The sequence below is a fragment of the Chaetodon auriga genome, chromosome 18 (genome assembly GCF_051107435.1).
Source record: "Chaetodon auriga isolate fChaAug3 chromosome 18, fChaAug3.hap1, whole genome shotgun sequence".
Taxonomy (NCBI): Eukaryota; Metazoa; Chordata; class Actinopteri; order Chaetodontiformes; family Chaetodontidae; genus Chaetodon; species Chaetodon auriga.
This window is the reverse complement of record NC_135091.1, coordinates 9252926-9276736: the sequence shown is the minus strand read 5'-3', so window position 1 is coordinate 9276736 and position 23811 is coordinate 9252926. Positions and strand designations below refer to the sequence as shown.

Genomic DNA, 23811 nt, shown 5'->3' with positions numbered 1-23811 from the left:
GAGAGTGTGCATTGTGCACATGTGTACCTGCGCCTCCTGTGGGAGCTGGAAGGCGTCGATGCGGTCAGTGAGGTAGGAGGTGAGTGTGTGATCCAGCTGGCTCAGAGACTCCTGCAGTGTTTGGAGCGCCTGTTCGTTCTCCTTCAGAGTCTGCAGCTGCTGCTCAAGGCTGATCTGCCGATTCACCGCCTGGAGGACATCAAGTCATGGGGTTTAAATGCTTCACTGTCAAGGATGTCAATATACTGATATTACAGATTCAAGCAACTAGGGGGAAGTTTATGTCCTAAAACTGTCGATAGAACAGTCTTAATGTAACAGCTGGAATGCTCAGTCATTAACAATTACACTCAGGAACGTAAACAGGTCTTTTTCTGTTGTGCTTGATTTGAGATAATGCCAAGATGAAAAAATGTTTTAAGATATATAAATATACTGTGTATCGAGTACAAAATAATAAAATTAATGTGTGGTCTTATAGTGTAACATATAGTAAAAAATACAAATAATTTCTAAGTATCATTATCAAAATAACTGTCAATACTACTAACTGGAGACAAGCCAATGGATATGACACAATGTCATATTTGCATGGCTGTAATTAAACAAATTGCAACAATAAAAGAAAATGCATCGGTCTTAATTCAATGAAAAAGAAATCCAAACACACAAAGAAAACACACACACACACACACACACACACACACACACACACAGGCAGCCCACATTCACTCACACACAAAGGCAAGGTCCTGACCTGGTGGTTGAGCTGGTCATAACGGGAATTGAAGGCCTCTAGTTTTTCACTAATGAGTTCGTCCAGTATGCCCCCGTCTATCAGCGTCTGACCCAGCTCTCTGATTTGTGTCCGGTTGTCCCCTGGGTGGCGAAGCGCACTCTCCAAAGACTGGTGGTGAACGGAGAGATGGAGATACGGCTGAATTTATGAGCGAAGAATCAGAAAAATCAAGCAAAAAGGGGAGGAAAGGAAGTGAGACAACAACAAAACAGTCCTTTGATAAAGCCGCGACACAGTTCAAGAAAGTAAAACTGCTTCTCAGTTCTCAAAAAAAGAGCAAGAATTGACCAAATCTAGGAACAAAGAACACCCGAGAGAAAAAGAAAATCCAGTGAATTTGTGAAAAGCTGCACATGTGTATGTGTGCGAAAGGTTGAGAAAGAACCAAGTAGCTGAGCAAACAGATGGAGTGCAGATGCAGAAATTGCTACGCTGGGTGTGTCAGATGGAGGCAAAAGGGGAAAAGATGATAACTGAACGAGAAATGAGAGGCAAGTGAGAGAGAAGCTTGTTGAGCGACAGCACTTGTTTGGATCCAACAGTCACTGTTTGCGTGGGGTCATTAAATGTGCTTTTCCTTCCCGGAGGTAATGGACAGGGAGAGAGAGAGAGACAGAGAGAGAGAGAGAGAGAGAGAGAGACAGCCACCGCCCCCCAGAGGGGTGAGTCTGATTAGGAAAGTGGGAGAATGGGAAGGGTGATGGGTGAGGGGGGGGGGGGGGGGGGGGAGAAAGACAAAAAACAGCCAAAAACATATAAGGACAAAGAGGAGATGGGCTGTCTTGAAGGGTCTTCAATTTCCTTCATCGCTATGCAATGTTGCAGAAGCAGCACGGTGATTAAAGTGAGTTTGACAGCCATGCTGCAGGCAGTCTACAGATATAGCAACGGACAAAGCAGGAGAAATTTGGAAGACAAAGTCAAAGACAATGAGGTCATTAACAGAGACAGAACATTAAATGGATGGTTTGGTTTATGACATTTACAGTCTTTCCTACTTACCCTGTTCCACAGACACCTTTTCTACATGTCTACATGCTGTCTGAAATCAAGTTGTTTGGTGAGGTAATTTTAGCTTTCAGCTATAATGTGGGTACAGGAAACGTTACCAGAGGATGTCTTGTTATATTTTTGATGTCTGACTTACAGCCATGCTTTCTAATCACAAGTGGGATGGGCTCAGTGTTTGGCATGACATGTCAAGAAACACATACACGCATAGAAAGGCATCCATGATCATTTTGACTGTGGGTAAATAAGACAAATATGAATGTTCCACAAAACATGAATCTTGCGTGTGTGTGTGTGTGTGTGTGTACCTCCAGAGCTTCACTGACGGCTTCAGTGCTCTCTGGTAGGTTGTCAGACGCTTGAACTTTCTCCTCCAGAGTGTTGAGCCAACTCTGCTCCATGTCGAGGTACTGAAGCAACTCCATCCAACAGGACCAAACCTCCTACAGAGCATACCCCAACACACACACACACACACAAACACACAGAGTCAAAAACATTTAAAAACAGTTGTGTACAACCAGAGAAACAAAAAAAAAAAACTGCTCAAGTAAACTCAAATTAAACTGCAAAACTCTGAAGACAAACGGGATGGTGACTAATGGACTTCAGGCAAAAAGTATGTATGAGCATAAGCACAACTCAGTGATGTGTCTGACCTTTACCCTGCAGAGTCTGGGGGATGATAATCAAAAACAGCGCCTCAGTCTATGACATTACACTCGCAGATTAGCTCTGAAAATCAGAATTACCAATGCCCTTCCAGCTTTTCTCGTACTTCGCATGAAAATTAACAAAAAGAGGCCAGGAAATGCCACATCGCATAAAACCACACGTCATTCCATTACCGAACCACGGGAGTTGGAAGTTGACTGACAAATTGGGCCATTCATGCATTAAATTATGAATTATATTCATGCAAATATGACAGCAGCTTTTTATACCAGAAAAAGACTTCAGCCTTGGACTTAAATTCACTATGACCAGGTGCTTCTTCTTTGTAACTAAAGCCCGTACAGTTCATTTGACAACCCATACTTTTATTCAAAACTTCATCCTTCACACGTTACCTCCAGAGTGTGACACTTGCTCTTGAAGCGGTCACAGAGCTTGTGGTAGTTGGCTAGCACACCCTCGAGCTCAGAGGTCAGCTCCTGTCCACTGCCTCCACCGGGGGGCGATGTTGTGGACACCAGCAAGTTGATGCTGTCTTTCAGGATCTTTACCTTCACCTCCTTCTGCAGCACATCCTCTTTAGCTCTCTGTGAGAGGTGAGGACAGGTAAGAGGATGAGTTAGACCCACACACATACAAAGCACACAACAGTCAAACCCGCTTTGTGTAAGCGCTCCTCGTAGGTTATATCCACGCCTCCATTCTCACCTTCATCTCTTCCAGCGACGCTTCCAGCTCCTCAGGACTTTTATATTCAAAGTCCCTCATGAGAAACTCCTCATCGACCTGGGCCATCCACTCCTGCATCTCCGCCAAGTCCTTCCTCAGATTGACCTGCCGCTCCCGACTCTCTGCCACACGCTCCTGATGGCTCAGCAGCTGGAGGGAAGCATTTGACATCAGGTTTATAAATGAAACAAACAAATCACGCTGTAAAGTATGAGAACGCGCACAGGCACACATACACAAACTCTTTCTTTTCGTAAATAAATTGCAGGACATAATGCAAATAGAGAAAAGCTTTCCGTCACCTGCTTGCTGAGCGAGTCCCATCTGTCCCGGCACACACCCAACTTATCTTGGCCCCACTTGGCCAGTCCTGGGACTGCAGCTGCCTGAACAGCGCTCACATTCTCTCCCATCTGCTTCAATGAACCTTCCACTGACTCCATCTCATTCACATACTCCTTGATGGCAGACAGCAAAAGAAAGAAAGATAAAGAATAAAAGTTTGCAGAGGTTAAAATCCATTTCAGTAATTATCAATTCAGGTCAGGTGAAAAATGCTAAATCTATACTGTCCGATGATTCTTCACATAAACAAAATAAAGAGTAACTTTTAAGTAATGAAGTCATGATGTCTATCTGTACAATGTCAAAATCTGTCAACAGTGTAACACCCAGTGTTCTGATTTTTTGCATTGTCCTCTAACCTTGCACTGGTTAAGCTCTTCCTGTAGACTCTCCTTGTCGCCCAATCCCGTGGCATCACGGGACAACAGCTCCTGAACCGCATCCAACCAACGTTCCACTTCCACCAAACGCACCTAATTAAACCAATGCATTGAAAACATTCAATTAACAACATTGATATTCTAAACGGTTACAGTATTTACACTCATAGGCTTTCTACATAAGTGATTAAAGTCACTCTACCTGATTGTCTTTCATGCTACCCAGGATGCACTGCAGTGTGGACAGCTCCTCACGTGCCTTGGAGGAGAGCTGACTCCATCTTTGCAGTTCTGTAGGATCGGAGGCTTGCTGCGTTTGCTCAATCTCCAGACACAGGCCCTGTGGTGAACAAGAGTTTAGGCTCAAAATGACATGTCCAAGCAGTGTGTGAGCGTAATGAGCAACCACAGAAGCTCTCATTGCCTGTACAGGAATTTGTCATGAGAAAATATAGCTTCCCACTTCTAATTACAACTTGGATGTTGACATGAATGCTACTAACAACTTGGAAACTGGTACTGGCATAACAAATTTGTTTTGGTACTGTCAATCAGTGAAATAGTGTAAACTCTCAGCAGAAAATTGGCATCATATCACTGGTGTACTCTGGGGCTCCCTCCTCAAAACACTGCTACACAGCGCTACTCGCTTTAATTATGTAATAACAAAAATCCCCATACATAAAGTGCAGCATGTGCTGGGATGTGACAACGATGTGGCACGAATAAAAGTGTCTGAACAGGGGAAATATTATGTTGTTACAACCTTGTACTCCCTCAGACACAGGCTGACACACGGGTGATTAAATTGCTGCCACCTTTTTATGATTAATTAACAATTTCATAAGAAAGTCACACTTGTGCACAGCGAAAGATGAATCCATTTAAACATGACGAAACAAAACCGAGCCACTCATTCTGTCATTAGGCTCATAGCACTCAGAGAAGCCGTCGTGGGACTGAACATGGTGGCTGTCAGGCTGACTAACTGGTTGAACAGCTCCACACCGAGCTGTTTGGAGCTCCATGCTGCACACATGGGCACGCTGCCCAGAATGTGCCAAGCCGCCGCCCCCTCCCCGGCACCATGCCCTATCTGACACGATAACAAGGGCTCGGACTGAGCCGCATTCCACTGAAGGATGGAGGAGGAGAGACACACACACACACAGTAACAACACACAAAACACAACAACACATACATCACAGAACTACATACCAAAACACACACACAGACACACTCTTTTCCTCCTACACAGGGGTTTGATAGAGAGCAGAGGGAAGTGACTGGTTGATAAAGGGGCCTATTGTGTGCTGGAAAAGACAAACTGACAGCAGACAGAGATTAACACTCACCCTGATATACGTACAAGCACAGAGACACAGACACAAACAAAGTGACTGTTAAGAATGAAATCCTTCAAGCTTAGAGGTCACAGGGCATTATCATCTACGGTCTGCAGACAAACCACAACAACTCAAAATAACTAACATATCATTCTTTAAACAGATATGAGCGTGCAGCTGTGTCTATTGTTTTCACTATATTTTGTTGTTTATTTGACTCTTTATGCAGGACTGCCTTATTCAGATTGAAAATCTCTCAGGGGGGTGGGGGGTGGGGGGGTCTTGGCCAACCACAATAGACAGCTACAAAACATAGTAACACAAAATATGTGAGAAAATGGGAATTAAAGAACAATATGCTTTATGAAATTCTACATAATTAATGAGCCTTTGTGATGATACTTTGTGTGGTAACCTCCACCTCAGAGCTTTTGGTTCCTGGTTATCTGTCCATCTGGTAGTTACCAGGATATGTGTACCTTACAGTGCGGTTTAAATGAGGTTTGGTGGAAAGTTTGTGGTTTTCACTCCTGATTTTCACAGACAAGCATTGATTTAATTTACCAAGATGACGCACTGCTCACCTGTGCCCGCTCCACCGCCCCCTCAGCGGTAGGGTTGTCTACCACTCCTTCTCTCAGAGTGGCCAGCCTGGCCTCTAGGCCCTCCACTGGGTTTGGTACCATCTGGTCGGCCTCAAGACTGGCCAAAGCTGGAAGAGGACAAAGAGGTGAGGGAGATGTGTGGAGAATGGAGGAGAATAAACATTACATGGTGTCAAAGATTTTGCACCTGGACTTCAGCAGGAGGTTTTCAACCACAAGGGGGCAGTAAGCTGGTTTGGGATTTCCCCGTCTGTGTATGTGTGTGTGTCTTCCATGCAGAACATATGTTTGACAGCCAGCGTTGCAAAGTAAATTGAGCTGTGCTCTTCTAACAGACTCATGAATGTCAATCATGCCGGATGAATTACAAAGAAAAAAAAAACCACTAACTTGTTATCTACTCCAGTTGAACATGAACTAAAACAGTGCCCATTTGTGACAACTTGAACCTCACTTTCATTGAAAGGGTTCATTTCTTTCTGCTCCGGCTCCTCTTCTCCTCTCCTTCTCTTCTCGTTTTAATTAACAGGTGATTTAATCCTTACATAACCTGGCTATGTCTATGCACACAAAGAGCAGAGATGGAGAGTAAGTGGGAAGGGGGGGGGGCCCAGCAAGAGGCGTACTGCCCTCAAGCAGAAACAAAATGGTTTTCTTTGGCTCTCATCCAAATCCTCACTGTCATAAAAGCCCGAGAAGACACACACGCACACACCTATGGTCAGGAGTGGAGAAGAGCATTCAAGTTTCCCTTTACAGACTTGTTTTTGGCCAAGAGGAGTGTGCGTAAATTCCAGAGGTAAAACGGTGACTGATTTTCACCACTGCTCCACATCCAAGTCATGTCCTCAGGTAGATGGAGCTGGCAGAGAGATCTGATCTCACACTCAATCGCTCACGTATACACATGCACGCATCTGTGAGCTTTTGGAGGCCATATAAGGGCATCATCTATTACTTGTGTCTGGCCAAGGATTGTTATAAAAGCTGATGTCAAATTTATAAAACCCCTGTGGGACCGAGCTCTGCTGATCTCAGCTATCACTCTTTCGGTCTGTAAACCTGAAAGCTTTGAGCCAAGAGCGACGAGGGAGAAATGGGTCTTTGTTTTAAGGAAGGTTTAAATCTCCTGTCCTGCAGCTCTCTGAAATCGAAGGATGCCTCAAGGCTGTCAGTTCCCGTAAAAAGCATATGGTACTGTTAATGCCAAGGAATCTGCTCAGACTTTTGGGGCAAGTTTCCTCTGCAATGATTTTGCAAATTATTCTGATATCGCTGAGCAAAAGTACCTTTGTTGACCTCCTGCTCTCTGTTCTGTAGCTGCTGCAGTGTGGAGGAGTGATGAGCTGATACAACCACCATGTTGTCTTTCAGAGAGGGCACGGCTCCCAGTGACCTCGCCTCTGCAGAAAGCTGCTCCAATTGTGGACCCAAGGCAGTGACCTGGACGAGTCGGGACTGGAGAAAACATGAGGAAGATGAAAGTTCATTCATTTGCATGAAATAAAGCATTATCATATGTGTGTTCTGAAAATTCCTCAAAGCGGAGAATTTTTCAAGGATGATTCTACAGAGGAAACTGTTGTTTCTGTACATTCACACAGGAAGAGAAATCTTAGAAACATGGCTCAAGATATATTCGTGTTTTTCTTGAACATTATACTGACTTCTGTCAGTTCATTTTGTTTGTATTTTATTTATACTGTGCCATTAAATGCAATCAACATAATCTTAAAGAATTTCTTTCTTTTTTTCTGTATAAAAATAACAGAAACCTGCAACAAACACTGCAACAATACGTCTGGAGAGAAATTCACAGGTTACAGGCTTTTCTTCCCTGCTCAAAGTGAATTTTTAAATGCACACTTCAGGAAACACCACTAAGGGTTTTATCTGTTGTGCTCTTTTCTATTTACTGCACCTCTATTTTGCCCTCATGGTCGTTTTGATCTATGTCTTATAAAGTGTTTAATCTCTGCTGTGTAAACTGAAATATTTTTGGAAAAACTGCATCTGCATGAGCAATGGGTAGGAGTGAAATTCAGATCAGGGTGAGTGTGGACAGAGATGATAACTCTTACCTGACACTCTCCACTCAGGCTTCTGAGCTCGGCCTCGTCGCACTTCTCTACAGCTGAGGTCAAGTCCAGCCAACGGTCCTGTTGCTCCAAGGCTTGGTCCAGGTCTGCCAGCTCTGCAGACACCGCTCTGACCCGGTTCTGAGTGTGAACTCGCTCACTGGCCGCCTGCAGCTCCCTCGCGCAAACATCCCACTCAGTTTGGATAAGATCTATGTCGGCCCTCACCGAGTCCACACACGCTCCCTCTACAGAGACAGACAGACAACAGACAACGAAGGCTCGTGTGAAACGCACTTCACGAATAATCAAGTAGACTCATCATTTACAGTCTTTCCGTTCACAGTCTGTGTTGTTAGTTTTTCTAAGACCCTGTCGAGAGTAAAAGCACCAGTGGATAAAAAATTGGAAAACAGACAATACGGATGAGAGAACAACAGAAACGAGGGGAGAGTTCAATGGAAAGTTTGGTGTTTAACAAATCTACCCCAACTTAGCAGCGCTGCTCCACTACACCTCACTGCCTCCAGAACAGTGTAAACACATAAAAATCCTGAGTGCCTCTTCATTTCATTGAGCAGTTATATGAAGCCAGCAACCCTGCAGGCTGACAGATTTTACCACTCTGTGAACACGACACACACACACACACACACACACACACATATATACAAACACACATTCCGCTTACTGGCATTTAAACCCTAATGACAATAAAAAAAAATTTGGGCTTGTAAATACCCAGAAAATACCAAGCAGCTGTGGAAAGGCAGTAAAATCTTGTAAGACGAACACTACTTAAAAGAGAAATGGAAGATTTCTGTTTAAGTCAGTAGTAACAAGCCTCTGAGAAACGATAAATATGAGCCAATATCTGAGCTCACTTTGGTGGATTGTGTTTGACAAAACTTGGGTGGATTTGTTTAGAATAATGATTTGTTTTATTGAGTGTAATAATGCATCATTTCAGTGTCAATGAGCAAGAACAGCCTCCTCTTTTCCTCATACCTCTCTCCAGCTGGTCCATCAAGCCCCGTCCCTCCTGGACCATTTGACTAACCGTGGCTTCCTTTGCTGTGAGGTCCAACTCCAAACTCTGCAGTGATTGGTCAACACATATTTAAGGTGTGATTTTCTAAAAACACGTGGTCTAAGTTGAAACTGTTTGCTTTAAGGCCAGCAGGTTTACCTTTAGTTTCTCCTGCAGCTGTGGCGTGTCAGGTGTGCTCTCTGGGTGTGTGGAGGCCAGCGCCTGAGTGGACGTCTTCCATGTTTTAATCCAGCTCAGGAGGCCAGAAAGTTTATTTTCAAACCTGCAGAACACAATGTGTGCATTGGTGTGTGTTTGCATATCATTTATTCTTACACTTTTCTGGTAAGAAAGGTACAGTCTGTCCGTGTGTGTCCCAGTTCTTACGTTCGTATGACTTCTGCATCTGTCTCCACCAGTCGTTTCTTAGGGGGAGCAGGTGGTGCCAACTCCTGGTCAGTGATGGATGCAGCTACAGAAACTGTATCTACAACAACCTGCTCTTCCACCTGAGTCATCCCAGCATCTGTCACAGCTTCCATTACCTTGGCAGAGCAGCAATGAGAATGGGACAGTCAACTAAACGCAAACGAACACTGTGACAGCTCTTAAATACAGTAAATCTTAAATACAGTAGGCAGGAAGACAAAATCCTTTCTGAATAAAGTAACATTGCAAAGAATGGGCAAAAAACAGACACCTGGAAGGAGCAGTCCTCCAGTTTCTGCACCAGGTTGTCCCATCTATGTGCCAGCTCATCGGTGTCTGCCTCGATCTTGGCTCCCGCCTCAGGGCTCCGCAGTAGTGATATCACATCCTGTCCTGCGTCAGAGAGCTGGTCCAGAGTAATCCTCTTCTTTTCCATGTCTTCCTTTAAAATCTACAGGATTGAAAGACAAAAAAAAGAGAAAAATCAAAAGGCAACACTAAACACGGAAACCTTATTACACACACTTTATTCTCAAATTAAAGGTAATTAGCCGTCAAAGTATCTGCCTCGGTAGCATGCCAACTACAAAGGCTGGCAGACTACTTACTGCTAATCGGCGCACATTAGTATTCATTTCACTTGGGTCCTTAAAGTTGCTGGTCTGTACTTCACTCAAGGCCTCTTCTTTTTCTTCCAACCACGTTCTAAACAAACTCTACAGAAGAGGTGGGGGGAAAAAACATCAACTTAAACAGCACAGCAAACACTACAAACAGAGTCTCTGTGTCCTGCAGCTTAGTTAACCGAGGTGAAACATTTTAAGTTCTGCATTCAGCAACCAGATCAATACCTAAATTCAAATCAGACACATTTCCAACTCCAACAAACAGTGTGGGCAGCGTTACATAAAAACTGCAGGATGAAGAACACCTTGTTTCAATGTGAAAGTTTCTGTTAAACTAAAAATTGTGGATTTGACAGACAGAAAGATTTACTGTGCGCTGAGAGGAATTAAGTTCATGGAGTGAAGGACTGGACACTCTGCAGTACTGAAGAACACTCAGCTGATCCACTATTACTGATTATTTATTTACGAGGGACGCAACAATGTGCATGTATGTGTAGGAGGGACGGCACAGTAAATGTCCTACCTGGTCCGACAGAAGCTGCTGCCACACCATGAAGACTTCCTGCAGCTTGTGCCACCTCTCCTCTGTCCAGCGACACACAGCAGCCCAGCGCTCACCCAAAGACTTGAATGCAGGATAGAGGCGACAAAATCAATACAAACATGGATGTTCTCACAAACGCAATGTAAAGCAGAGGAAAAGTTTTAATTCACGTCAATTGGATCTCTATGTCCAAAAATATGTGTAATCAAGTACGGCACGGTTCATTGTTATGAAGAAAATCTTTACAGACATGTTCCACTACAGCACACATACTTAAATAATTTATGTATTAGCACATGCGCACATGTACCATCTTTTCCTAAACAGCCATAATGTATTGCATCTACTGAAGGCTGACAAAGGATATTAGCGAAACTAATTTGCAAATAGTATCAGGCTGGCAGCTTACTTGTAGTTGCTCCTCCAGGGCAGCTGTGGCACTCTCGCCGCTGTTCTCGTCCACCACAACCACCATGTGTGTTAAAGAGTTCACCTTCACCTGCTCCGCCTCCAGGTCGTTCTGAAGCTCCTGAACAGGGAAAGGCAAACAGTGAATTCAGCACGGCCCCATATTACCCATTAACAGAGCTGGTGGAGAGGCTGGGCAGACTTATAGTGACACCAGGCAGACGCTGCAGGATCAAACATGTGACAACCCAATCACAAAACCTGCAGTTTTAGGACAGGAGCAGTGCAGTGAGACTGTGACAACTACTTAAATGAGTGTCACATCAGCGTGGCTAAACATGAGAAACGAGCATGACAAGATTCAAGCATGATAAGTACTTTGACATAAAACGTCTGAATGTGAAATTGTGTTTACTTTGTGCTGCTCTATGTGTTCTTTGTAGAGCTCCAGGTCTTTAGCTGTCGGCTCTGTCTCTATCTTCCTGATTCGCTCCTCTGTCTGTGTCAGCCAATCAGAAAGCTGCTGCAGTTGCTGCTGCTGAAGATCCATCAGGACTTCGTGGAGCCTGGACAGGAAGAGGGAGAAAGGAAGGACATGGGGACAGTGAGGTGGGCATGTCAAGGCAGGCAGGAACAAAGCTATCAGCTGATAATAAACTTTAAGGTGACACTGCCTGTTCAGTTGGTTATGTAGCTGCCACGCTGTAGCACAAACACCTGAATGACTGAATACTGTGTACAGACTCCACGGATGAGTCATGGCACGCACTAGCACATTTAGTTTAAAGTCAGGGTCGACAAATGCTCCGGTGGACACCGCAAACACGATTTATGAACAACTGTGCTGTTTTGTGGGTGTGTGTGTGTGTGTGTGTGTGTGTTGAAAGCATCATAAACCTTGATAACACAGATTGAACGGCAGACTTGTTAAGACTAGGGCTGTCGCGGTAACAGCAAAAATGAATGACCGCGATACTAGGAAGCCCGCCGCGGTGCATGGTGGGCCACCGTCACCACCGCACCTGACCCGATCTGACCTGACCACACCTCACGTTGAGCGGGAGACATGGCAGTTGCGCTTGTACCGAAACCAAATGTTTTGATGATGACACGGAGGAGACAAAGTGTGCGCTGATTGAGGAAATATTAGACACGGAGGACGGAGGGAGCGGTGCCAGTGCGTAAGCTGCTGCACAACAGGAGTCCTCGGCGCAAACAGCGGTGCCACCAGCGGCTAAAAAGAAAACCCTTGGAGACCTGCTGAAGCCACGGACAACCACCTCTGCAACCATACCCAAGAGAGTTTGAGCCAACACCGAACTCACTCGCTACCTCCAGGAGGACCCCATCGACTCCAATGCAGACCCACTCGCATGGTGGCGCGACAACCAGGGTAGATTTCCTCTCCTCTCTAAAATCGCCCGCAAGTACATGTGCATTTGCGCAACGAGCGCACCGTCGGAGAGAGTTTTCAGTGGAGCTGGAAATATTGTTACCCCCCTCCGATCCTCTCTGAAACCACATAAGGTGAATATGCTGGTTTTCCTCGCGCGCAACAAGGACATGACCCATGTATAAGTCATAGGCTATTTTCTTTATAGGCTCAAGGTGAATATTTGTTTTGTTTTTTTTAAAGTTGTCTAGTGCCTAGTACATCTCATTTAGTGTCTTAAAAAAACGGGCACTTGTTTTTCATTTCAGTAAGATGCTGTTATTTGCACTTTAAGATTCAGCCCTAAAGTCTGCTGAATTCTTTTTTGTTTGACAATTACAATTTAAGTTATTTAAAGTTCAATCAGTTGAAGGAGAAACAACGTGTAGCCTGTCTGTAATGCATCTGTACTGCTACCATTACCGCCGTTTGATCGACATTCAACAAACTAAAAAGTGTTATAAAATTGTCATGTCTTTTTTTATAACTTTTTAATGTGTAGGCACCAAGTTTCAGAGGAAATATTGCAATGAGTTATGTAATTTAGTAATTAAACAAATTTGCTAAATAGATAGATAAAAAATGAAAGGGGGGTGGTGCAATAATACCGCATACCGCGCTATTGAGCCACCCTGACTCACCCTTAACCGACAGCCCTAGTTAAGACCTTGGAGTGCTCAAGGCTTATCAGGTGTCACCTTCACACAGCTTGCAGCCTTGAACATGCTTCACAGGAAAAACTCATAAAGATCTGAGGTCAACACTGACACTGAGAGAAAATGACCTTCGCTAGCCAATTTGTGGCTCATGATGTGCTGGCACTGGGTACTACACTGTAAGAAACTAGATTTTTGAGTTTTATGTCTTTATTTCTTTACTTTATTTTAATGTCAATTCCGCTACAAACAACAACAGCAAAGGTTATTGCAACACAACACTAAAGCTGGTGTGGATGTATGTGCCTCAACCTGGCCTGGCGGTCCATGCTGGCCACTCGGAGGCTCTCCCAGCGGGAGTTGAGGAGGGTCATCTGCTCCCGGATTTCGTCTTCCTCCTCTTCGGTCAGGTTGCCCTGGGCAATCAGCTGGTTGCCCGCTTGGAGCACATTACCCACACTGCTCTGGTGCGCCGTCAGCTCCATCATAAAGGCCTTTCGTGGGAGGAGGAGGAAAACAGTTGTGATCGAAGATGTAATGAAAATGTCTGATTTTCTGACTGAAACAGTTTGAAATGTTGATCTTCCAGACAAGAAGTGGACAAAAAAAATCACCCCAAAGAAAGATCGACACTATCTCTATGTACACTATGTTAAGGTAAGAGAGGCTGCGTATAACCACAAACTCTTAAAATTATACAGATTCCGTCTATCATGGAGGCCTAGCATTGCTTATGTAATCTTTGGGCTCCATGCTGGCACTTGGCAACATCTGGATATGTTCCTCTCCCCACCCTTGAACTTCACTTCGTACAACACTTAATAACACCCTGCAGAAGCACTGGGCATCACCCCTGTGTATTTGCGAGCGTTGCTGTAACAACAGCCAGACAAGCCTGAGTGTGAGCACAAACTGAAGAGCAGACTCTGTCAAGTAGCCAACTGACAGAACAGAAGAGGAATGAGAAAACGCTTCAAAGAGAAACACAAGTGCAGCTTTGAAAGAGTCTGCTTGCCTCCAAACTCCTTAAAGGAGCTGCATTTTCGCTGGTTCTTGTCATGAGCAATATCAACGCCAACGAGTTGAGTTATTGTCTCTTTTCCATGAGCCCTCTGGATGAGTAAGCATTTTGTCTGCACCTCTGAGCACATTGTTTTGATGAGGCTCTGCTGGAGAAGCTGGAGTAAATATGTGAACAACAAAGCCGAAACAAACTGGATTTTTTTTTTTTTTTTTTAGACCTCCTGAAAAGCCTGGCTGTTAAAGAGGCTTTGGATCTTGTTGCTTTCAGTCTCACTACCAGCTTTCTGCTTTGACCTGGATTCCAGACATTAGACTTCACAAATATTCACATTTCAGCCAAGGGAATCCTGCCAAAGCCCCTTTAACACACATGCACAAACACAAACCCTGCAACTATGCCTTCTCAAACGAGGAGTAAGCTCTGGGTCATGGCACCACGGGCTGCTGTGCACCACCGTTCTCACCAGAATTCCTTGCATTCCCAACATGTACGGAGCATGTACTGTTGATTGCGGGAGGCCTCTATTGCTGGGACACTATCTTCAATCTCAATAATTTTGTTGTTGACAGTTTGTTGACAAAAACTGACGTACAAGTCAGACAAGCAACATGTGTCATATACTGTATGAGTGTCATCATTTGCCTTACAGATTTCAGACTCTCAATGAGTCTCATTCTTATATACATATACACATCTCAAGCCTTAAGCCAACCTGCTGGTCTCCTCCTACCTCATGTGTATGAAACTGCTCTTTGACTTCCTCCACATCATCCGACACGTCGTCTTGAATGTGGAGGGCATCCTCGGCAGACAGCAGCCAGGTCAGCACCTCCTCCAGCGTGGTCTGGTAGCTGTCCAGGTCCACCTCCAGCAGACTGCCCTCCATCTCTCCCTCTGTCTCTGTCAGGGTGCTGGGGGTCTCAGGGCGGGGGCTGCTGCCTGCTTCCTCCATCTGCACGTTCTGAAAGACATGAGGCAAGGGATGAAGACACAGTTTGACCTAAACTACAGACAATGTGTTAACATAAGAGCTTATCATTACTGTATCAAAAGTAAAACATTACTAAAAGTACTGGGCCAGGCCTAACATAACAAACAGTAGGGAGCAGGAGGAGGCTAATTATTTTCAATATGTCTTTAAGCTTGAGAGAAAAAAGGAAAAGTAAGCTTTTGCTTCCTTCATATTTCACATTCTGACAACTCAAACACAAGATAATGCTCTCAGAGCAACAAAGGCTATGAAACGCAGCCTCCATTTGGCCTTCGCTCAGATTTTCATTTCACGTCAGTTGGCGGGTTTTAAAATAGAAACAGACATCTAGGAGATGTCTATGCTGCTCTGGAGCATGCAGAGTGACCTGCCCTGCTCAGTTTAGAAAAAAACAAAACAACTGCAGGCCTATTATGGGATGCTGGGAGGTGCCCCTGGCATGCTGGGCAGGTCAATCCTCATTCTAGGAATAGCAGTAAATTGAAACAGTGTGGCAGTCCTGGGTTAAGCTGGTGCACGGTCAGAAACACGGACGGTGCAGCCTCAAAGGTGAAACCGCTTTAAGCACAAAACATAAACACTATTAAAAATTAACACAATTACATGTAAGTGGAAAGATAAGTTTGCTGTGTAATGACGGGAGTCGTTTCACTGAGGTGTCCTTCAACAGCTGCTTCTCTGAATACACATCTCAATCAAACACCAGAGAAGAGGCAGGTGATTTCGATTTTCAACACACTATCAGTTATGAATTTTCTTAAATGCAATGTTGTCACATACAGTGTAAACATGTGATGGCCTTTGTAGACAACAGCATTTTCGTTTTTCTGAAGGGAATGTAGGAAAAAGCTCGACAGGGCTCAACAAATCTGTCTGGGACTGAAATGAACAGGAGATAAAATCTTGGCAGCGGCGGCCGTGCTGAGTCAAAGATGACAGAAATGCTAATGGGTGTGCAGAGTCCGGTACAGTAACAAGTCAAATGGACCTTTGTTTTCAAGGCTGAAATTACACAGCAGTAATGTCCGTGTAGCAAATTCAGGAAAAGGTCACCTGCTGAAAATATTCAATGACCTTTGGGATATTTTGGAATAAGTCACAGAAATACTGTAAGGCCTTATTTTAGACCGGTGTAGGCTGGCAGAGACAAATGAACACGAGGAGAGAGAGAAAGACATGAGAGTGAGAGAGAAAACTGCAGCCTTGGTCTATTTATTGACTTGAATGGCTATAAAATAGCTGTGGTCTGGCTCAACAGAACACTTTATTATCACCAGATGATTTGCTCAACTCAATCCCTGCATTCATCACTTTTGCAGTTAAGATTCTGGAGCATGTTATGCATCATCACGCTTACACCAGTGCGCTTATCATCTGTGATATTCCAACTTTAAAGACGCCGTATAACTTTATTCATTCTCGAGTTGAAGTTGTCCTCAATATTGAAAGCAATAATCATTTAAAATCATCATTAAGAGCTCCAAGACATATCATGAACCAATATTAAGAATCTACAACTATGAGGGGAACCGAACACAGTCATCAAAAACAAAGAGCCTTTATTTTTGCTCCACTCAGTCTCGCTACCAGCAGCATTACACATCACTTCCTATGAGAAGGGGAAGTGTGCCAGGAAAGTAAACCCCTTGTTGGACCAATCAGAGCACTATTTAAAAAGACTTTTCCAGCACTCGTTCCAGGACGTGTGAAGTACAGTATGTGCCCACGGGCAATAAAAACTCGGTGGAGGTGGTATCAGGAGTTTTTCACTAAAATGAGTTGCCCCGGGGATGGATGTGATTGGAAGAAAGGAGCACAGAGGGCTGGGAGGGACTAAAAATGCAAGAAAACAACTTTAATCAGGTTGAACAAATTACATTTTGAAGGGATACAGCTTCTCTGATCTGTGGTAGTTTCAGAAATATATATATTAAGTCAAATAAGACCCTCTGAAAGGCTCACACATGTTAAACACTGTCGGTAAGTGCATGTCAGCCACCTGCCCACAGCACACAGGCATCTTTAAAACAACACTCCCTGTCAGCTCTGCACATTCGCCCATTCCCACCAATTTATTCCCCCATTTCCTTCCCATTCCTTTACAGCTCTGTGTTTCCAGCAGCACGCAGCTCAATCTGTTGGTTAATGTCAGAGGAGTGAGTCATGGCTCTCCTCCCTATTTGCCTGTGCCTGCTGTGCTTTTCATAAGCAGTGCTGGAGAGAATGAAGGAGATGGCTTTTTCAGAGTGCGAGTGACTCATTCTATCTGGCAACAGACAATGAGACACTGCACAATATTCTTTATGCCTGCACATAAGACTGTGGCCTTCAAACTGGATGCTCAGAAACAGCAGCAAAGGTTGAAGCAGTTATGGGTTCAGGTTTTTTTTGTTTTTGTTTTTTGTTTTGCTTTTTTCCAGCTTTTCATTTGTTGAAGCTGAAGTTCAGGAGCTGAACTGTCATCTCTCCATTCATGGAAAGAGATAATGGTTTGTTTACACCAGCACAGACAGAGGGGCTCAGACAGGCAGCCACTGGGGGAGATATATCTGCTGGAATGAAGCACTGTGTCACTGCTGAAATAACCGAACCACTGGGCTTAAGGAGGTTGTATTACACTGTTCGGTCCACATATTCATCATGAACAGTCTGGTGTGGGACATCCACTGAGTTTCTTTCAATTCTGTATGACCTATGAACCAAATACAGCAGTTACAGTCTAATATAGCACAATCCATTTGCAGCCTACATGTTGGCATGTGCAAAACATACATTCAAACGCTCAAGTTCTGTAAGGAGAGTTTGGGCAGGGTGTCAGCTGTTGGCTGAAGCATGCATGCAAGGTCAGCCCAGCTTATATGAAACACTGCTAGCATCACTGTTACGGCAAGCACACATGAGAACGCAATAAAAAAAAAAAAATAAAAAAAACCTTTCTATTCCCAACATTCCCATTTAAATGCCATATTCAGGCAGATTTCTGGTAAACTGTTGCAACAGTGCTAAAGCAGATTGAGGTGAAGTCTTTCTCTCCATATTAAGAACAGGCCAAAGGAACAACGAACGCTGCACGAGTTGTTATCTCAACAGATATGACACTGTGTACTCGCGAAACACAAAATCATGTCAGCTATTATGTTCTTCATATGTACATATATGTGCAAGGTTTTGTAATTAAACTACAGAAATTCTGCACACTGAACAGTCACCTCAGTTTGGGTAGAGAACTAGTTCAGAAATGCAAATCTAATTTCAAATGATTAGAAGCAGCAATCTGTTGAGAAACAAATTTTTTTATTCCAGCTCTACATTCCTGAAGTTTGGCCTTACTTTTCTCTACCTTGCTGGGTAGCAGCTGTGGATTTCTGCGCATAAAAGAGCACCTTGGAATCCTTGAAAAACAGATGTAGCCATGGACTCCCTTAAGCACCTTCTGTGTGAGCAGTTTAGACGGTTGTGAGACCAGTACAATGAATCCCCTCTTAGTCTCGAGCCGTGCGTCCTTCCCACATTGCCCCAAAATCGTAATGCAAATAAAATCACCCCAAGTAAAATCTGTAAGCTTCTGTGTTGTGAATTTTACCTGAGCACTGAGGCCTGGACCTGAGTCCCCAGACTCCACTTTGTATTTGCGTGGCAGGGTCTCCACTTCTCTGATAGCCTCCATGCTCACGTCTTTAGGCAGCACAGCGAACAGTGATGTCACGTACATGATGATGGACTTCTTATCTGGTAACTGCACCGCGACATCTGGGGGGGGGGGGGGGTAGAAAGATCAGTGAGAAGTGGGAGAGAGTGTAAGTGGGGGGGTGAAGGGGTGAAAATTGCATAAGGAGAAAGGAGCAGCATGGAAGATGGAGTGAGATAGCAGTGAATGGTGACAGGAGGAGATTAGATGGGAAGGAAGGTGAGGGGGAGAGAAAAGGGCAGGTTGAGGCAAGTTGTACTGATTAAACCTGGCTTTGACACAGGTCAGGGAGGACTACCCCTCATTCATGACATAACAAGAAGTCTGAATGTAGACAGCTCAAGTACGTGCACACAGAGCATCTACAGGTGCTACATGAACTGGAAAGAAATTCTGAGCAAACATAGCTTCTTAGAAATCTTCAGCCAAAGACAACACCAAGGTATTTGCTCCACCGTGAGTTTATCCAACTGCTGGCAGGACATGAAGGTAGGCTTCGTGAACACAGTTTTAATATGTGGAAATTTTGGACAGTGAAATGTATGTCATTCCATATCCAATCTTTTGGGGGGGATTACTATAAAAGGTAGCTGATAGGTGCCTTTTCTTTTGCTGCCATTTTTGCATTTTCATATAGACTTTCTACAGTTACTCTTGTCCAAGAACATAAAACAGACCTAACCTATGTGTACATTATGGAAAGTGTTTAAAATATCTCAGAGTGCCGGTACCTTCGGGATCCAGTAGCCTCTCGATACCCAGCTGGTCTTTGGCCACAGTGAAGGCATGGTCCAGTCTCTCCACAGGGCTCAGTCTGACCACCTGATCCCAGCTGAATGCATTCGGTCTGAAGACACACAGAAGGAAAGTAACATTCAGGATATTCCAGTATCAAGGTCTGATTATTCAGGATCCACGTGTATCAGCTTAAATATGTGCATTCTTTAAGTGCAGGTGCTGCTGAAGTGAAGGTAAAACTGAAACTGACAAAAGAGTAAATGTTTTAGCTGAATTTAGCAGAATTTGTCCCATTCATTGGTTGTTCAGAACACAGATTCTGTTTTATATACTACATGTTTTGTACATGCTAACAGTGTGATAACTCGAGGTGGAGGTTTCTAGATACATTTTTAGACAAATTACCTATTCCTGAGCTGTGAAAAAAACGAATGCCTCTTCCCTTAGTGGTGCAGGAGAGACTTGTGTTGAGGCCAGTTGAATGTGGAATGTGTGTGTTCAGTGATCCACCTAAACCCTGTCCCAGGTCTAAACCAACACTGGCCTTTCTCACAGCTCAGAGGTCTGTGTGTGTGTGTGTGTGTGTGTGTGTGTGTGTGTGTGTGTGTGTGTCACTAGTAAGGACAAGGGGTTACAGAAAGGGGGGGAAACACCCCTGATGCTTCTTTCGCTCCATTTCTTTCACACACAACAGCGTGTACTACACACACACACACACACACACACACACACACATACACAAAGCGTGTGCAAACAGTGACACGGCAGGCGTAAACAGAGCAGGTCAAGCAGCATACACACACCCAGCAGGCGCTGACCTGTCAACCTGACCTCCCGTCACTTACACACAAGCACAGAATGGCTCCTACACATCAGCCATTTCTAAATTCCAGGCCCTGGTTTCTTGACAGCATTTGAAGGTCTTGGCCTGTGCTCCATGTGATTTACATCCAGTGTCAAAGGGCATATGTCAAATATGCAATGTCAATTTTTGACAAAATTCATCCCACAGGTACAAATATCACAGCACAGCACATAAGAGGGGGCTTTGAAGTATGGGTTCATAACCATGACCACACATATGACCCCTCCTCACCTGAAGTGGTGCAGGATGCTGTTGAGAGCCAGTCCGTCAGCCCAGCTGGTGGTGAAGTTCAGCACATTGACTTCTGGGTATGAGCGGGTGCACTGGCGTACCCAACTCAGTAAGATCTTCTCACTGTTGGTCTGCTGCAAGTTGGACATGATATCCTTCATGATGTCTTTCACCTACATGAATGTGGAAAAACACACATTAATACGGGTGACTTTAAAAAACAGAAGAAAAACATGCAACTTTGCACATTTATGATTCCATTTATCATTCTGGTTGGATGTGTTTTTGTTTGTATGGACAAACTGGATAAAAATCAGGTATGTTCCTAATTTTGTGCATTAAAATAGCCAGTTTATGTACACCCACTGTGATTGGCACAGATGTTCAAAATCAGTAAGAATAATAAGAAAAGATCACAATAAAACACCACCACTTCAGTGCTCTGTGGTTTCATAGGTTTGTTATGAAAACAGCAGCACAAATCTAACATGCACAAAAACACACACCATAAAATTCATGGCGCAAACGGTGACAGGAGTGTTATTCATGTAAACAAATAATAATGAGGGAGTAATGAAATCTAATCTGGAAAGAACTGGCAGTGCCCAGACCCTGTTAATAAAACCTCTTGATTAACTAATTTCCTTCAAATGGCCATTTCTAATTTCAGCAGGTCAGACTTGGACAAAGCAGTAGATGATAAGCATGTTTACATGCATGAACGCATGTGTGCACACTGCTTTTCCATCAGCTGTGTTCGTGATCCCTCTGGAACATCAGTGAATTGTGAGTTCACGGTCAGAGCAAACATTAATGAGTCTTTGTGTGTGTGTGTGTGTGTGTGTGTGTGTGTGTGTATGTGTGCAGGATGTGGGTGGAAATAAAGGGACAGCAAACGCATGTGAATATGTGTGCTCACCTGCCAGTGGAGGATAATACTCCAGATGAGGCCCAAGGTCAGCTTATGGTTCCCATCCACAATGTCTGTCCCACCTATGTTTACCAGATCAACCTGAAAGATGACAGATACAATATATAATGATAACATGACATAATGAGACAGAAAGACAGATTCATAACACAAGAAATGTTGTCTATCAAATTAAAAATCCTTTCCTGTTTTGAGCAGCTTGACTGGAGCTATAATCATAATATCCTTTCAAAATTAAGCTGCTAATAATTGCTGTTTACAACACTAAGCAACCTTAAAGTAACAACTCTGTTCACAGAGTAACATCTGAGCTTCCCAGTGCAGTGGAATAAATAATATTGCTTCAAATCTTAATGAGCGTCCACACTGTTACAGCTGAATACTTCTGATGCATGAGTTTCTAACCACACAGTGGATTACACCACCCTCATTACAGCCTTCCAGTGCTACATATAAAGAGTGCCTGGCTGCAGCCTTGTCAGACACTTATCATATGAGGTGAGCCTGAGTGCAGACTGATTACATATAAATATTTTGGAGAGGATCAAGGCACCAAGTGGAACATGAGGTCAAGTGTCTGGTCAAACTGCAAAGTGACCTCTGACCCATCTCTAGTCCCAATTAGCTCCATCCTCCTGCCACACCACCACTTCTCTGTATCGCTTTCTTTCTGAACAAGAATCATCCAGGAGTGCTCCGCTCTGATCATTAGACAGTGCAGAGGAAATATATGATACTGGGATAACACAAATTCTCTAAACACAAAGGGGTCTGGGTTGGCATGATAGCAGACAGCGACAACTCCTGTTTAAGGTGCAAGTCCAGTTTTTCCAAGGCTAAAACATGACATCAAGGTCAAGCACATTTCAACGATGATTGCGGTTTCGATACTTAAATTAGAAACATCAAGTATTTATGACATCTAAGGCCTTATTTCATTTCCTACAGTCAGCAGAATTTAAAGGCCCGTGGGAACTCCGGCCTTCACTGCCAGCTGACAGTCTCTGGCTCTCGCAGGAAAGAAACCAGCAGGGGTTGCATGCAAACTCCAGCCTCTGCTACTTCCCACAAGCATGCCCGGCCCATTATCTCCCACTGCTAAGGTCAAGGCATTTAAGACTGACTATTGTACACAGAGAGGAGGAGGGCAGCTGAGGGAGCGAAGGAGGCAGACAGACAACGACGAAAAATACACAGCACAATGTAGACAAAATGACACAGTCTGATATAAGGCCACATGAGAACATGAAGTCTGGTGTAGTTACAGGAAGTGTTACTGGTTTGAATCAAGCTTTACCTTAACTGGAAATGTACAAATCTCTGATAGCATAAGACAATCTCAAATGTATCACAGCCAAAGTCTGTGGGTTTTTACTTCAGCAGAACACAACAGCAGCTAATTTCACTGTTCACTATGCTTCCTTCTTTCTGCCTCTACGATGCTGCACTGTGTGGCTAAACTGAAACCCTGTATATGCCTTTATAGCACCTGGTTACGAACCACTGGCATACATGATTTACCTAAAAGCATCCACCAAACAGCAGTTGATGGGACAGGAGCATCAAAAACACAGTACTCACATTATTTTGATGCAGGACTTGAAGTACTTTGTTGACATTGTTGAGAGCGTGTACTCTGGTGGAGCCTCTCTCTTTGGTCTGAGGAACAGGAAACACAGCAACAGCAATTCAACATGGTCACTGTTCACGAGCCAATCATAAGGCTGCAGGAAACTAAATATGATGTAAATCAACAGTTTGAGCTCATGTTCACTTTGACAGTTCCTAAAAGCATAGCAGATAAACAGAGTTTCAGTGGTTGGAGAGTGAAATATAAGACATATTCATCTACACGCATTCACGCCAGGGACAGTAAAATTAACTGAGGCACTGCTACACCAAGAAAAGCTATGCCATCACTCAGCAGGGTCTTTCTCACCATACATTCACATGCCCATTACCCCATCAGCAGTGTCCACCGGCCAACTTATGGAAAGAATGGCAGGATGGATGGCTGCCAACTGCAAATCCTTTTTAAGTCTTCACATACCTCAACCACTCATTAGCACCCAATTACAGAATTAGTATTCTGGTATCAGAGAGAGTGTGGGCATGTGTGTGAGAGATATAGAGAGACAGCAGGCATGTAGTACAGTTGCAGGTGCTAGAAAGCAGATATGTTACTGAAGGGGTGAAAGCGAGGTGACACTGATTAAAAAAAGGAATACCCAAAAAATAAAAAGGTG

The 23811-nt window shown here is 44.0% G+C and overlaps 1 protein-coding gene across 6 annotated transcripts in view; it reads right to left on the bottom strand.

Annotated features, from left to right (window-relative positions):
• The window catches only part of utrn (utrophin), a 174964-nt gene that overhangs the window by 130670 nt on the left and 20483 nt on the right, over positions 1 to 23811 (bottom strand). For all 6 annotated transcript variants that reach the window (XM_076756295.1, XM_076756296.1, XM_076756294.1 and 3 more), the window contains 26 exons: positions 23147 to 23224; positions 21554 to 21646; positions 20635 to 20807; positions 19532 to 19647; positions 18696 to 18862; positions 14852 to 15082; positions 13410 to 13591; positions 11425 to 11575; positions 11011 to 11130; positions 10581 to 10682; positions 10037 to 10144; positions 9700 to 9879; positions 9387 to 9544; positions 9159 to 9282; positions 8978 to 9065; positions 7973 to 8217; positions 7181 to 7349; positions 5871 to 5998; positions 4142 to 4279; positions 3919 to 4032; positions 3517 to 3672; positions 3194 to 3364; positions 2881 to 3072; positions 2119 to 2253; positions 758 to 907; positions 28 to 189 (listed from right to left, as the gene is read on the bottom strand). In XM_076756295.1, the coding sequence (XP_076612410.1) occupies positions 28 to 189; positions 758 to 907; positions 2119 to 2253; positions 2881 to 3072; positions 3194 to 3364; positions 3517 to 3672; positions 3919 to 4032; positions 4142 to 4279; positions 5871 to 5998; positions 7181 to 7349; positions 7973 to 8217; positions 8978 to 9065; positions 9159 to 9282; positions 9387 to 9544; positions 9700 to 9879; positions 10037 to 10144; positions 10581 to 10682; positions 11011 to 11130; positions 11425 to 11575; positions 13410 to 13591; positions 14852 to 15082; positions 18696 to 18862; positions 19532 to 19647; positions 20635 to 20807; positions 21554 to 21646; positions 23147 to 23224 (3831 nt within the window). The remainder of the gene's footprint in view (positions 1 to 27; positions 190 to 757; positions 908 to 2118; positions 2254 to 2880; positions 3073 to 3193; positions 3365 to 3516; positions 3673 to 3918; positions 4033 to 4141; positions 4280 to 5870; positions 5999 to 7180; positions 7350 to 7972; positions 8218 to 8977; positions 9066 to 9158; positions 9283 to 9386; positions 9545 to 9699; positions 9880 to 10036; positions 10145 to 10580; positions 10683 to 11010; positions 11131 to 11424; positions 11576 to 13409; positions 13592 to 14851; positions 15083 to 18695; positions 18863 to 19531; positions 19648 to 20634; positions 20808 to 21553; positions 21647 to 23146; positions 23225 to 23811) is intronic.